This window comes from Camelina sativa, chromosome 5, assembly GCF_030686135.1.
Source record: "Camelina sativa cultivar CO46 ecotype springtype chromosome 5, ASM3068613v1".
Lineage (NCBI taxonomy): Eukaryota > Viridiplantae > Streptophyta > Magnoliopsida > Brassicales > Brassicaceae > Camelina > Camelina sativa.
In genome coordinates, this window is record NC_141884.1 from 1,673,646 (window position 1) to 1,689,183 (window position 15,538).

General features: G+C 35.7%; 3 protein-coding genes and 1 long non-coding RNA gene across 6 annotated transcripts; 2 read left to right on the forward strand and 2 right to left on the reverse strand.

Moving 5' to 3' along the window:
- The first annotated feature begins 498 nt into the window (after positions 1-498).
- Positions 499-3,625, forward strand: LOC104784855 (uncharacterized). Of its 3 annotated transcripts, XR_015598206.1 has the most exons (5): positions 504-675; positions 1,424-1,743; positions 1,962-2,130; positions 2,608-2,775; positions 3,398-3,625. It is a non-coding gene; the product is annotated as an uncharacterized LOC104784855 (long non-coding RNA). The 3 variants fall into 3 exon arrangements; XR_767282.3 differs by lacking the exon at positions 3,398-3,625 and having other exon boundaries at positions 499-675; positions 2,608-3,029; XR_767281.2 differs by lacking the exon at positions 3,398-3,625 and having other exon boundaries at positions 1,424-1,747; positions 2,608-3,029.
- Positions 986-2,834, reverse strand: LOC104784854 (flavanone 3-dioxygenase 3-like). Its single transcript, XM_010509948.3, has 3 exons — positions 2,583-2,834; positions 1,956-2,203; positions 986-1,841 (listed from the first exon to the last, which is right to left on the reverse strand). Exons 1-3 carry the CDS (start codon positions 2,832-2,834, stop codon positions 1,265-1,267), a joined length of 1,077 nt encoding a protein of 358 aa, XP_010508250.1. The 3' UTR covers positions 986-1,264.
- Positions 3,626-9,457: 5,832 nt separating the features above from the next.
- Positions 9,458-10,788, forward strand: LOC104784857 (uclacyanin-2). The gene is made up of 2 exons (XM_010509949.2): positions 9,458-9,871; positions 10,103-10,788. The coding sequence occupies exons 1-2, from the start codon at positions 9,697-9,699 to the stop codon at positions 10,522-10,524; spliced, it is 597 nt and encodes a 198-aa protein (XP_010508251.1). The 5' UTR covers positions 9,458-9,696; the 3' UTR covers positions 10,525-10,788.
- A 949-nt stretch (positions 10,789-11,737) lies between these two features.
- Positions 11,738-14,981, reverse strand: LOC104784858 (uncharacterized). The gene is made up of 10 exons (XM_019245632.2): positions 14,600-14,981; positions 14,272-14,413; positions 13,740-13,846; positions 13,550-13,618; positions 13,235-13,350; positions 13,099-13,153; positions 12,814-12,934; positions 12,574-12,621; positions 12,355-12,449; positions 11,738-12,235 (listed from the first exon to the last, which is right to left on the reverse strand). The coding sequence occupies exons 2-10, from the start codon at positions 14,354-14,356 to the stop codon at positions 12,134-12,136; spliced, it is 798 nt and encodes a 265-aa protein (XP_019101177.1). The 5' UTR covers positions 14,357-14,413; positions 14,600-14,981; the 3' UTR covers positions 11,738-12,133.
- Between the last annotated feature and the right edge of the window lie 557 nt (positions 14,982-15,538).

Sequence of the window (15,538 nt, forward strand, 5' to 3'; positions counted from 1 at the left end):
TAAATTCATAAGACGTATATTATATTTTTATGCATGTTAAGTAAGTAAAACTGAAGTAATTGAAATATTTTCCATAACTTACTTTTTAATATAATATATTATCTGATGCAGCGAGTTTAAGACCTTTTGAAAATGCAGTTTGGAGAACTTTTTTTTCACGTATAATTAGTATGAAAAAATTTAAATTATTGTAAAAGTTAATATTTCGTCTAAAAAAGGTTGATTATTGGGCTACGAATACGATTACAAATTAATATTTCGTTTAAAAATCGTAAAAAGTTTAAACCATCAGCAAAATCAGTTGTGGGTTGTGAGCACTAGTTGTGAGTGTGTTGAGTTGACCAAAAGGAAAAGAAAAGGTGATGTTTTAAAAAAAAAAAAAAAATGGGTAAAAATAAAACTGTAAAAGATAGAGCCGACAAAGAAAAAGAAAAAATAAGCGACGGTAAATGGTAAAGTACCGTAGGTAAGAAAAAAAAGGAAACTCGATAATCCCGTAAAATAGAGAAAAAAAACAGAGACGGCTAGAAAAAAAAAAACTGGTATGCGACGAGGAGAAGTCGCCGACGGAAGCGAGAAGCTAAGGCCGTAGTTACGCGGGACGGTATTAGTCTCCCGAGACGTTGATTAGTCTCCTCCGGAGAGGATACTTATGTGATCTTTTGTAAGATTCTTGTAAGTAATCGATCTCATATGCTCTGTATCAAATTCGATAGACTTTTTTTTTTGTAAGATTCTTGTAAGTTTTTATATAAATGATTCCTATAAACATCCACTTTGTCTAATTTTTTATATAATTGATTCTTAACTATATCAGTTTGCTTACATGAATCAAATCACAGTTATGTATGTCTCAAATTATGAACTACTTGTGCTTCTGATCTTATATGAATCTAAAACTCTCACCCTTTTTTATTTTAACTGATTCAACAAACAATTGTTGATTTACAATATCAAGAAACAGATGTTTCTACACTCTTTCAGTTAATTAAAGATATATATTACATTCACTGCATGAGAAAAAAAAACAGATATGAAGGGAAAAACAAAAAGTAACATCTTATGATATTTTCATTAATCTGTTTATGCGAATGTAAATATAAACAGAGGAAAAATGTACTTTTGTGATACTTTGGTGATGTTACATAGATTAGATACATCAGGAACCGGAAGCTTAATTATTCAAAAGACGAACCATGAAAATTGCCTTGTTGAATTATGTGGTTTGGTTGATTGGTATATTTAGTTGCCATCATCATCTTCTTCAGGGACTGATCTTCTTGATTGTATCAATGAACCTTTGCTGTATAAAATCGTTGCTTGAGATGTATTCAAGAAAATCGTTGAAACTAAACTCTCCGTAGCCAGGTGCATTGTTGTTTTCATTGACGAGCTTCGGTGCTGGACTTATTTTCTTGTGCAGAGGTAGACTGTGTAGACTTGCAAAAGACAGCCTTTTGACATCTTTGTTCACTGTCACACGATGAATCACGCTCTTGTATATCCCGTTGCTCATCACTTCTACTTGATCTCCCAGCTGAACTATCAAAGCTCCTTCAATGTATGGTACGCTGACCCAAGCTTTGTTGCAATCCATTATCTGGAGACCCTGGCTACTTTGGAGTAAGATGGTCAGTGAGCTGAAGTCTGAGTGTGGTGGCATTCCCAATGCGATTTCGGGTTCTGGACATGTTGGATAGCAGTTCACTGCCATGACTTGTGACCCTTCTTCAATCTCTTCTTGTAAGTAAGTTTTCTCTAGTCCGAGGCTTTCTGCTATAGCTTCTATTAATTGCTTATGGAGCACATGTGTTGCCTCTGCATACTTGCCCACGTTATCCCTGAAAGGAAGGAGTAAATCAGAAAATAATATAAGTTTTTTCACTCAAAGAGAGAGCTAGGTTTTGTATCTATATTGAGATAATGAAGCTGGCCTAAAGGTATGTTTTACTTACTTGTAGCATGGAGGATTTGATGGCCACATATCGATCCACTTTGGGAGTGGATGAGAGTAATGCTTGATGAAATCTCTCCAGTAGTGAACACTGTCTGTTGAATGGTTAAGGCTTGTGCCGTACCTTACTGGCTCATGAACATTCGCAGACACAAGAAGCATCTTCTCCTCCACAGGTAAGTCAAAGAACAATTTTGCTGCCTCTAGGGCATCTTTAACGACTGATGATGGTATTCCATGATTTATAACCTGTAGGGAAGTAAACGTTATGGCTTTATGTCTTAGTTTTATAAGGAATAAGATGGCTTTAAGTAGAGAAAACATGCATGCATGCAACTTGTGTTCTCATTTAAGACTGAGATTGAGGATTTTGTCTTTTCTTTATTCTTCTTTCCCCTGCTCGGGGAGTTTGTTCCACATGACATTAATGCAAGAAGACAATAGCCGTCTTTCTAATTAGTCATATATCCAAAGTGTGATTGGTAGTTGCGATAGGCTCACTCTAGGGCTAGTTCTAGTGACTAGGCATGGGAACGTTTAGACTGAATTGATGAAAACAGAGACATGCATGATTTGGATGAAATATAGCTGCCATGTAAAAACACTAAACTTGTTGGATATGTGATACCTGAAAGAAACCAAACTCCTTGCAGGCTATGTTGATCTCATGGATTGCACGGGATCTAAGCGAAGGTTGGTGTAAAAGAGAGAGATCAATGACAGGAAGTGTAGTCTCAGTGGTGGCTAAGCTTGAACCAAGAGCTGGCCTTTGTGATGGGGGAAGTACGTAACGATCAGGGACTTGAGGCACACCTGAATTGGTAAGCGCCATTGCACTTATAAAAGAATCATCTAGCAAAGTTTTTTTTGTTTCCTCCATTTGTGTTTGCTAGAATGATTCTTTGGTAAGTAATCTCTGCTTCGTTTTATTTATTACTACTACAGAGTATGCAACATGCATAGCGTGTATTTATACATGTAAATTGTAACATATACGGTTTAAGTGCTTCTAGAGGTATATACTTTTTCTTTATACAAGTATCCATTTAAATATATATAAGTCGACATTTTCTTATATTCATTTTTTATTTTATTTTTTTGCTCGTTCGCTTACGGTTTTGGAAACAACCTGCAGCTTCATCTTTACATTAAATGAAGTGTGACAGATCAAATTGTGGGATATGGATGTGAATTATATAAAAGCGTATTGACATGTACAGTACGTCTTCATTAAGTTGCATCTTTTTGCTGTTTTGGATGGCTTTATACATAATATTATATAGTCCATATGACAGGTCTAAAATGTCATATAACCGGTGGATTTGTTTGGACCTTAGAACCGGTGACTAGGTTTAGCAACTCGTTTTCTGTTCAGGGGGCAAGATCGTCTTCTTAAGTTAATGGATCAGATCAAAAGTACAATAACGTGTTCTCTGGTTTTAGGTTTACCGCCATATTCATAAAAGAAAGGTGAAGGATATTTTGGTTTCCACTTTTGGGAAGAGAAAAAAAAAAACATTATATGAGTGTGTTGACGTCAGTTAAGAGGATGAGTATCGGTCGAGATTCATGGACCCAGCACTAAATAAGGATGTTGTAGTCAGCTTGTATCATTTATTCTAACATGTTATACTACAAATAAAAAAATAAAAGTAAAGAAACGGTTTTTAAGGGTGTTGAGAATTGGGAAAAAGTAAAGATGCATGTTAAAATGCATCTGTACCCCAAACCCAAAGAGATGTCTAATGCTGAGTTGGTCTTTCCTCTGGTCGAAGGTGAAGTGTTCCTCCTCTAGCGTTGGAGGAGAGAGAGAAATAAGAAACTACTTCTGACATCATTCGTATTTTTTAAGTAGACAAACTACTAGAGAGATCATTATTTTCGATCATTGAATCAAAACCTCATTTGATTAAGTTCTTTTATGGGCTGAAAGTAACGGGCCAATTATGATAGTGGAAGTGGAGTAGCCGTTATCTTCTCGACATGCTTTCATAATATTAATTGGATCATTTTCATATGCTAGGAAGCCTTAAGTAATCATATATATAAAAGTAGAGTTCCGATCTTTTCTTATTGGCTGTTCGATATTTACTAGGTTTTCTAATTTAATGACTCTTAAATTGCTCCACGATCTTGGTTTTAATTGTTACCATTAAATAGTTGATACCATCTCCTAAAATGTAGCCAAATCGTCACTCATTTATTTCCATACAAACAAAATTTAACCATGATCTCCTTAAATGTTATAAAATCGTAACTCCTCACATCCCATATAAAAAAAAACGAGACAAAATCCTCTTAATTACGCCACGATCTTCCTCTTAATTGTTTCCCTTAAATGGGTCAACAATTCTCTTTATAAAAAACAAAATTGACACTATAAATTATAAAAAAAATTCTATATTCCTAAAAAAGGTGGCTTTGTACCGTCTTCAGCAATGGACAACTGTATGTCGCCTTCTCACGAGTCACTTCTGCCCAAGGGCTAAAGGTCGTAAACATGAAGCCTCTTCATGACCAACCAACAGTCAGTAATGTAGTCTACAAAGAAATTTTCAACGGTCTACCACGGACAAACAGTAAGCCTTCTTTTCTATATTTCCCACAGAACAAATAACAGCCTCTAAGCCTCTACATATCTTACATATCTTATTGCAGGACATCAAGACGTTTAGCCAAATATGCGAAACAAGACCTCGCCACTACCAAAAGTACGTTATAACAAAGAGGCTGTATCCCTCTCTTCAAACTTTTTTTTAGGCGCAAAACAGACAACACTTTATCAGTCTTTTTATTATATGTTATTTCATCACGACTGAAAATCCAGTTGTTTTGGTGGTAACAGGAAAACAAAAAAACAAAGAGCAACCCCATTTCAGGCCACAAAAAATATCACAACTGCAAACTGGGCAGGGGATTGCAATGTCGCCAGATTAGGCCTGAAACAACATTTACTTACTCTGTACTTTTCTGAGAAAACAATATCCCCAGATGAAAAAATTTGATACTTTAACATTTGTTCCAATTACTCTGTATTGTACCTATTGTTTGAAACTCTATTAAAACGACACGGGATAGGGGCCCAGGTGAAAAAAATGGATGACCCTTATTTGAACAGAGAGCCCGAAAATTGATCAACGACCCAACAAGTAAATGCCGGCTTTGTTGACCCTATATATACTCAGACTAACAGGAAAAAAATATAAAATGGCCTCTTAAAAAAAAACCGAAGGCCTAATTGAGGCCCACACACCCAAAATACAAAACAAAAAAGACCGTACGTTATCCCCATAAACCACGACTGCAGCATTAAAATTCAAATTAAACTCAAATTCTAAAAGCGACAATAATATCTCTATATGACCGAAACGTAAAACACCCAGCAAAGGAAAACGGAAACTTATTACTAAATGACGTAATACAAAATAAAAACCCATAAATGCAAAATACAAAGAGTACTCTCCGAGAACATTATATATATAAAGAAATAGAGCAAATAAGTACCAAAATAACAAAAGAAACACACAATGAATCCGATGGCAAATATCAGATTTTCAAACCACTCTCGCCCAATACAAAAGTACCATCAATCATCTTCGCCTGAAAATCAACAGACCACTACAAAACCAGTTCAATATCAACTACTCAAGCACAAACACAAACATCCCCTCACGAGACCAACACCTGCATAATATGCCTAGACAACCTAAGAGGCCAAAGGAAATCACTATTTTGTCTTGCAATCACAAATCACTATTTTGTCTTGCAATCACAAGTTCTATTTTCATTGCATAACTCCATGGTTAAACTCTAATATATGTTGTCCTACTTGTAGGAACGAAAACATACTTATTTAATATATTTAAAAAAGCAGATGATTAATCGAAATAAACATTTTCCCAAATTTTTATAATTCCATCAATGTGAGTGTACTAATTACTATGAAAAACACTCAAACTGAAGTTCATAAAATAATATGAGAAAACTAAATTAGTATGTCATATCAAAAGTAATATTTTATATTTGAAATATTATGTCTTAAGTGTTGAGTTAATAAAAAAAACCATGTGTAAGTTCAAATTTGGAAGGAAACACTTGGAATCCTTTTCTAAAAAGTCAAGACAAATATAATAATTTAATAATAATTAACTCACTTTAAAAAGCATGAAAAGCCATTTAACACAAAGATAACTTTTATCCAATCATTCTACCTTCATTCCTCTCACAAATTTATTTATTTTTCTTTAAAACAATGTGGAAGGTTATATTTAAATATTACAAAATACTGTAATTAGCTAAACTTATAGTCACATATATATAATATATATACATATGAAATTATATAACTAAAATTTTACATCCATACTTCGCTCCATCATTTCCTTAACTCAAAACCATATATTACATAAGCAGTTAATGAGAAAATATAAAATACAATAAATATTTTGGGAAAGATATCAGTCAATGAAACGATTGGATCCTCACTACCAAAAAACAACATCCTCATCATTCTTCAGACAACAATACTTGAAACATAATTTAAACTCAGACACAATAGCAACTATTATCCACATTAAAAAAGAAACATTAAGGGTTTGAATGGTAACTGCGGTTAGGGCGGCCAAATCCATCTGCGGTCTGAACCGCTCCATTTTTTAGGCGGACTACAGACCGCTGCGGACTAACTCTATTTGTATGCAAAAGTGGTCCGCAGTTGGTCCGCTGTAGTCTTGTCTCTGCTTTATTTGGACTGCACCACTACGACCTATATTTGCTGAATGATAAATAAAAAGCGGTCCAATCCGCAGACGGATTTGTCGCACTCTAAATAAAATATAACCCCACAATTGTACACATCTAAAAGAAATGGTATAAAGATATAGTTTATATATACAAGTTACTTGATAACCCATATATGCCAACTTAAAACAAAATAATACAAAAGTGAAAACGGGGAAGACAAGAATATAAAAAAAAAGTACACTACACTACAACCCACGCGTTGCGTGGGCCAGCACTTAGTGCACATATATAATAATCAAAAAAGCATAGTATTATCAAAGTTTCGACTTGCCACGACTTTTTCTGAGTCAATTTGGATTTTTTTTTGTCATTGACTTGTATAATAGCTTAACAAGACTATGTTATGTATGTAGGTGTCACGGAAATATTGGGTAAACAATTTACTTTTCTAAAGTAACTATTTGCAAACGTGGTTAAAAAAGAACAAGATTTGCTAAGAATAACACTAATTTAACATGTTTAATTTATAATATTATAATACAAAATTCCATCATGACAGTAAAAGTAAGCTTTTATTTATTTAAATTACGAATGTGATACCTATTATTTAAGTTTTATTTTTTTCCCCCTTTTGAAGCTAATGGATGACACGACAATAATTAATCAAAGCTCAACATGGTACGCTCTGGACCGCCTCTAGAAGACCCCTTTTGTTCTTTACGATCTCCTAAAATTTGTTTTGGTCAAAATAAGTAAGTTGATAGGTAATAATATACTTAAGTAATTAAACTATTTGGTTTATGTTCTTTCATAATTGACCATTTCGCTTTTATGAGTTACTAAGAAAATTGTTGGCTTCGTATGTATGTATGTATTCATCTTTTTCGAATATTGTAAAGATTTATTTCACACCTAACACCATACCCATCTTTGGTCATTGACAAGTATATTAGAACGTGTTAGGCATCTTCCTACTATTTTGATATTACCTAATTCCCAATTTTATTACAAATTTTTAATTTCTATAAAAGTTAGGATGTCATTTGGAATATATCTGTTCATCTTTTTGTTCTTGTACACTTCTGACCCAATCTGATAACTTTTGAATTATGAACTTAGTCAATGGTCAACCACCTTGCTTATGCACAAACCATTGACACAATAATGAGATTTAGTACATAAAACCCCTTCATATGTTTTGTGATTCAACAAAGAAATCTTAATTTAAAAAGTTGTATTGATAAAGTCTTGTTCAAACTCAATCTACACAACCCCATTGAATTTTTTTTCTTAATTCAATAGATATTATTTAAAAAAAAAATATTACTAAAACTTGAATAATTTTGCAGGGATTTTTTTTTTTTAATTTTATTACTAATAATATTAATATTTTTGCGTAAAATAAAAAAAAATAATATTACTAAAGCTGAAAAAAAAAGATATCTAAAGCTGTCATTTTTGTTGTTTTCTAGCCATGGTCCGATTGTCTGAGTTTCCCGACGAATTATGTTCCTTGTGGGATTATAGAAGGAGGATTATCCCACTGCAGTTTGCTTAACCACTGCAGTTTGAAATTGTTAAGCAAATTAATAATAAAATAAATATATAATACTAAATATATGACTAATTATGTTTATGTTAAAAGAAAAAATATCAAATAAAATATAAAACTATAGTATTGTCTTTAAAATTATGGTAAACACATAAAAACGTAATTTTAAAAGAAAATTTTATGATTTTATTATAAGTTTATACATTAGTTATTGTAAAACATCATAAACTCTTAATTTAAATGTCTAAATAACAAAAAAAAAATATTTGATTTATATTTGACTTCAAAAATAATTAGTATACACAAAATTAAGTGTGAAATAATCGGATTAGATGGATTATAATCAAATTTGAAAGGCATAATCGGATAATCGATGTTAGGCGGGGATTAATCATTAATCGAGGCGGAGAGGGTAGGCCTAGCAATTTTACGGGACGTAAGCGGACCTAGGCGGGGATTTTTAAAACAGGGACTACAACAGAGTCTTTTTCTTCCGCTCCTCTTTCTATCTCTCAGGTTGTGACTCTTAAACTAACAGAGTCTAACTATCTGCTATGAAAGACTCAGTTTGAGTCTGTTCTCTCACCACAACTCCTACTCGGCTATATCAATAGCCAATCACTCGTCCGAAAGCTACTCGCTCTGTCACTGGTGCTGCTGGAGTCATTATAGAGCCAAATCCGGAGTTTATCAAGTGGATCTGCAATACCAGCTTGTCATGGCATGGATCTTCGGTTCTCTGTCTGAACCCGCTCTGAAGGTGGTCTATGGTATGCAATCTGCACAAGAGGTATGGACTACTCTCGCAAAAAAAGTTTAATAGGGTTTCAACCACTAGGAAGTTTGAACTTCATAATCGGCTGCTTGCTTGTCTTAAGTTAGGCAGAACCATGGAGAAATATCTTAGTGAACTTAAGCAAATCTTTGATCAGCTTGATTCCATCGGTTTCCCTATGACTGAATTTTCAGTGGTACTCCTTACACTCAACACACTTTTATGTAGAAAAACATAAAAGGCCAAATAGGAAAAAGCCACTCATAAGGGTGATGAGTTTGTATATAATTTACATCAAAGAAAACCATCAAACAATTCAATTAATTTGACGAAAATTAAAAAGAAAAAAAAAAGAACAATTCGATCAATTGATCCATTCCTTTATTATCTTTTTGTTTGAATATATAAGAACATAGTAGTTACGCATCATGACAATGTCGTAGAAAACAAAGAAATGAATAAAAATAAAACGAAAAAAATGAAAAAGAAAGGATGAAGTTGTTGAATGAGTTGGCGAGGCGGCGACTTTTTCATACATTCTATTTATTTAATTCCCATAGTCTTCCTCGCATATCTTTGTTATATAATAAGACACCATAACCATTACTTCTCTTCATAATCTCTATCTTCTATACACATCTTTACAATAATTGTCTTTCTTTTAATCACAATATGGCAATGAATGGTTTAGCTAAGATGGCTGCAATTGCTCTTCTCATGGTCATGGCCATCGTCCCAGCCGCAGTCGCTGTGACTCACACGGTCGGAGGCGCTTCTCAATGGGCCAGTGGTGTGGACTACACAGTTTGGGCTACCGGAAAAACTTTCAGAGTTGGTGACACTCTAAGTAAGTTATTGTTGCTTTCAGGTTCAAACAGAAGTATATATTGTAATTAGTAATCTTCAAATTTAATTTCATATTTTTCTGGCTTTGGGGTTTATGATTTAATCTGATAACCAACCTGAAAGTAAATATAGTTTTGACGAAATCGAGATAACGTATTACGCAATGAAGCTCTCTCTACTTAGGGTTTTGTTTCTTAATGTTCTAATATTTTTATATGAATGGAAAAAACAGAGTTCACGTATGGTCCTTCACACTCAGTGAACGAGGTGAACAAAGCCGGTTACGATAGCTGTGGAGGCACACCGATCGATACCCATTCTGGTGGAGACACAGAAATCGATCTCGAGACAGTAGGAATAAAGTACTTCATCTGCCCTACCTCTGGTCACTGTGAAGGTGGCATGAAGCTAGCCGTTACTGTCGTAGCCGCTTCTACCGGACCTCCGGCCACTCCTTCTCCCCCATCTTCAACTCCGGAAACTCCTACCAAACCGGGCTCACCGCCGGCTGACGGAACACCCCCAACCACACCCACACCTGATTCAGGGTCAACTTCTCCTCCTCCACCAAAGCCAAGTGGTGCGTCTAAGGGAGTGATGAGTTACGTTTTGGTCGGAGTCTCGATGGTTTTGGGCTATGGTTTGTGGATGTAATTGGTTTAGAGAGCCAGGGTGGAGTCAGTGCTTTTGCTTTTTAATTATTTGGGTTTTGGTTGTAACTTTTGTATAAGAGAACTTGGGTTTGTTGTGTGCTACCACGTCGTCCGAAGCACTTCATTATTCGTAGGATTTTATTATTCGGCAATTTGATTATCGTTATCATGATCATCACATTCACTTCTTCTCTTGTTGTAAAATAAAATATATTATTAATTTTCATCTTCTCCATATATTTAATCATTATCGTAATTTTTCTCATTAGTCCTTCTCACGCGTCTTGTTATATAAACCATTAAACCAGCACCTTTTCCCCTGTTTCTCATCTTTACAAGCATTTGTTAATTAACATATCTCTCCAAGTTCAAACCAAAACATGGCAGAATGCAATTTGTCCAAGATGGCTGCGGCACGTCCCAGCGGCAGTCGCTGTGACTTAACACTGTTGGAGTGGAGACTCTAGTCAATGGGCCAGCACTGTAGACTACACAGGGTGAGTAATCGGAAAAGACTTTCAGGGGTGGTGACACTCTAGGTATTTTGTTTAGATAATTTATTGCACAAGAAAACTCTGACTTCTTTCCAGCCAAGTGGCTAATGCTTTACTAATGGATTGAAACAGAGTTCAAGTACGGTCCTACACACTTAATGGATGTGGTTAACAAAGCCGGATATGATGGCTGCGACGCCTCCTCCACGTCTAAGAATTTCTCCAACGGAGACACCAAGATCGAACTCAAGACGGTAGGAACAAAGTACTTCGTCTATCCTACACCTAGCCACTGCATCAGAGGCATAAAGCTACCGCTTCCCCTCCTCCCAATCCAACCTCACCGCCACCCTCACCTCCTGTCGCTCCTCCTCCCACTTTGAAATTGGAGTCGCCGCCATCTGATGGAACACACGCAGCCAGTTTGAAATTCTCCATCTCACGGTTGTTATGGTCACCAAGGTTTAAGAATGACAGAGTATTCGTGTATTTCACGTGATGATTGTGTAATTAAAATGAACTTAATAACAGATTAGTCAGACTTGTAAATCTGATATTTGTGTTGTTGGTGAATAAATCGTGACTACTTGTAAAGGCCATCTCTGTTATCCGCGCATAATATTCACAGCTAGAAACAATAAAAGCTTTCAATCTTAGCATTTTCTTAAATACACAAAAAAAAATGAATCGTAAGAGTCCTTTAAGGAGACTGCTTTTGAATTTGGAGAAAAACCAACTGATTATTATCCATTCCCACACACTGACACCATTACCCAATCGTCTTACGTACATCAACCAACACTAAGAAACCTGAACAGTTGCTAGAAAACAAACTCATTTTAGCTACACACTCCTTGCAACCAAAAACCCTCAAACAAATTGACATTTATGATTTATGGCAACCTCTCTCTCTCTCTCTATCTCTCTCTCTTTTTCTTGTTTTAATATAACAAGTAACTACTCGGTGTTGGAGTTGTTTCTTAGCACCACCAAACACGAGAAATGGTCAAAGAAGCGAAAGCATTGCCGATGAAAAGTAAAGAGTGAACAGAGCAACCTCGTGTTATTAAAGTAGTTAGAAACTCTTCTTCTTACTATTAATGATCATCATAAGGGCTATTGAGTGAGAAGAGCGTAGGAGGGTAAATCCTCAAGATGCATAATGTCTTCCAGCATCAGCTCTCTCTCCAGCTGTCTCCTTGTTGATTTCATCACCGTCTGTTTCACACCCACATAACATCATCTCATGTTACCAAATTAAGTCGCATATTCTTATGACCAAACAAAATATCTTCTCTTTGCCACAACAATATATCGATATGATTCCAGGTACTTACATTGAACTCCATGTATGAGGCACGCATTGAAAGCCATTGCTGGTCCATTAGCTTGAATGCAATGCAATAAAGAAGGTCGAAGGCATATTCGTTCTCTGCCAACCCAAAAAAAAACACACTTATCTAAATCAGTGTCAAAATCCAATTAAAGCACCATGTGTGCAAAAAGGCTTTTCAATTTGGCGATCAGATTCGATTTGGCATTGTGTGAGAGATTACCAGAAAGAAACTTCAGGAAAGTTGCCCCAACAATTGTTCGTGGCTTCACTGTAAAAGTTTAAAAGGATATAATTAGTGAACCCACTTAATTATCTCAATACACTACTCATAATAAGAATGACAGGCAATCATGCAAGAGGATTCTATAGTAATGGATTTCCCAATTTTATGGCTTGAGATGTCAATAGCAACAATAACAATCATGAATCACGGTGAATAAATTCCTGTGAATGTGTATACCTGCTTCAAGGTCGAGCATTTGTATGAGCATGAATGTTAAGTTGATACCAGCAACAGCAAAGGGGTATTCCCACACAGATCGATCCCCAACCTGCTTCCTCAGAAGGTCCTGAAAGGATTTCTGCAGCATATAGACATGTGGCGTTTAAAACTAAGTAACGAAAGTGCAAGTGAAGCAGTGTCAATGTGTAGTCGAGAAATATCTGGTGCATGATAAATGAAATTTTTAAAGGAAATTTAGCTCATTCTTTTTCTGAGATGTTTTTATCTAGTATATAGGTATACCTGAAAGTTCCTAGCGAAGTACAGCAAGTTTTCAAGAGATATGAAACCACCACCCCTGCCAGATGCACTGTAAGTTAAAGTCGACAGCTGCAAGAAATACCTATAACACAAATGACGAGGAAAGTCAGTATTATACCTAAAATCTGTTGACGGATCTTTGCCCTGCCAACCCATCTCTTTCCATTGCTCAGATATTAATCCATGAAGTTCTTCTTCAGGAAAGGCAAGTTTCCACAGCTCTCTCAGAGCTTCCTAAGAGAGAATGACGAAGCAAAAAAAGTAATCATCAAAGCTGAATTCATTTGAACTTATGACGCTCGCTTACAGTAAAAAGGTCAAGGGATAAATAGTTGCAGCATGCTACCATCTCCAATTGATGATTTAAACCCAATTGTTTTAATGAGAAATTGTAAAAGCTTTAAGACCCTCAAGGAAACTAAGGAAAGTGTACCTGATGCAGGGGTATAGTACTATCATAGGCTACGTCAATGCGGCTCTGCAAACTTTGCAAGCATTCCTCCTGCAAGTTACAAAATAGGGTGGAAGTTATTGGATAGATATGTATATAGTTGTAGCCAGCTAGCTAATGACAAACACTGTTATGTTACTGTAGTGAACTGGAACAGTGGAAAAAAGAGTACCTGAGCAGGTGTTAGATCAAACGTGGAATTTGCATCACTATCTCTTCTCTGAGCACAGACACAGGATAGACCCCTGCCTAACCAAGCTGCTGATGGCACAGCCTCAGCTGTAAAGAAACAAATTAAACTGGCATCAAAATGGAGCTTCAAATGATTTTCAGAAATTGATTGAATGTCTGTAGTAAGTATAAACCTCTAACACATACAACTCTTACTAAGCATCAGAAGTCTACAAAACCACCACATACATATATACTAAGGTTTAACAAACATGCTCTTTGACAACAAACTGGAATCTTAGTTAAAGATGAAAGTTAAGGCATGCAAATAAGTGAAATACTACCTAAAACCCTAGAAACAAGCTGAATAATCAATACCATAGAATCCAGAAACCACCCAATGCGCTCAAAAAACTCATTTAGTATGAAACACAGGAAAAAAAAATGCAACCGCCAGTGAAGATAGATAAGAGACTGAGAGATGTAGAAACGTTTGTTTATCTCTACGAATCACTTAAGAGAGATGAAAATACCAGAGGATGGATTGTAAACGGTTCCACGTTCGAGACCCTGAGAAATCCTCCTGACAGCAACGAACGAGCCTTCTCTATCATCCATCTCTCTCAATTCGCTTCTCCCGATTCACCTCAGAATCTCCCCATCTCTTGTATCACCCTGCGAACAATCAAACGCGGAAACCAAATAGCTTCATCAGTAATCGAATTTGAAAATCTAATCAAATAGAAACTAATCGGAACCTGATGAAATCCAAAAGCAATGCGAATCACAAAATCGTCACGATTGATACAGCGAGAACTTCAACAAACAAACAAAATAGAAGTAAGAGAAGAATTCAATCACCGTCGAGAAATCGCGAACTCAAACCAATCGAATCAAAAGAACGATCAACCCTCTCGAAACTATGGAAACCGAGAAGAGAGAATCTTGAGCGCGACGAAAAAAAGTACAACGCACGAAGAAACAAACTATAGGGTTTCCAAGATCTAGTGAGTGCCGCCGGATTCTATCGGCGATTGAGATAATAATCGGACGGCGAGAAAAAAGAAAAAAAGATCTCCTTATTTGGCCGTTTCTTTCTTCTAATTTTCTTTAGTTTCCTTTTTTTTTTCTGGGGGTTTCGAAAAAAACAAAATAGAGAAAATGAGAATTTTATAGTTACGTCATTTGTGTAACGACGGGCAAGGCTGGTGGGAGTGTACGTACAGGTGGCATATATTAGGCTGGAGGACCCCCTCGCGCGTGTACTTCAATCTTTATCAGCCTCGTCACACAAGTCACAAGTCACAAGTCATGCCACCACCGGGAGAAAAAAAAGAAAAGTGACTGGTTAGGTCACACGGCGCACTGTTTAATTAATTTGGCACTTAAGTCAAATGTCAACGACTTCTAATCCTTTTTTTATTAATCATTCATATACCCCTATAATATATATGACAGAACAAAAAATTATATGGTTGAGCTAAAGCTGTTATAATTAGTTCAACAAAATTATTATAGATGTTATTTTAAATGTCAAATTGCATGTACATAATATCATTGTAGTTTTACTTTTAATGAGTTTAATTAAGATCAAAATTACGTAAAAATGTCATCACGGCGCCGGTCGGGGACAATTGCAATATGCATGGTGGGATGGGATGGGCCATGTATATCAGTATATGTTTTGATGGGTGTAGTTTAACTAAAAGTGGGCCTCTGTTATAATTTACTCTCTTTGGTTTTTATGGTCCACGATATTGTAAATCAATCATATATCGAACATGTGACATGTCTATAAAG

Coding starts and splice junctions, on each gene's coding strand:
- LOC104784854 (XM_010509948.3), bottom strand. CDS start 2,834: ATGGAGGAAACAAAAAAAACTTTGCTAGATGATTCTTTTATAAGTGCA. Junction 2,204..2,582: donor AGGAGTTTGGTTTCTTTCAG/GTATCACATATC, acceptor ACTTCCCTACAG/GTTATAAATCATGGAATACC. Junction 1,842..1,955: donor TCAAATCCTCCATGCTACAA/GTAAGTAAAACA, acceptor CCTTCCTTTCAG/GGATAACGTGGGCAAGTATG.
- LOC104784857 (XM_010509949.2), top strand. CDS start 9,697: ATGGCAATGAATGGTTTAGCTAAGATGGCTGCAATTGCTCTTCTCATG. Junction 9,872..10,102: donor CAGAGTTGGTGACACTCTAA/GTAAGTTATTGT, acceptor TGGAAAAAACAG/AGTTCACGTATGGTCCTTCA.
- LOC104784858 (XM_019245632.2), bottom strand. CDS start 14,356: ATGGATGATAGAGAAGGCTCGTTCGTTGCTGTCAGGAGGATTTCTCAG. Junction 13,619..13,739: donor TTGATCTAACACCTGCTCAG/GTACTCTTTTTT, acceptor TGTAACTTGCAG/GAGGAATGCTTGCAAAGTTT. Junction 13,351..13,549: donor GTACTATACCCCTGCATCAG/GTACACTTTCCT, acceptor ATTCTCTCTTAG/GAAGCTCTGAGAGAGCTGTG.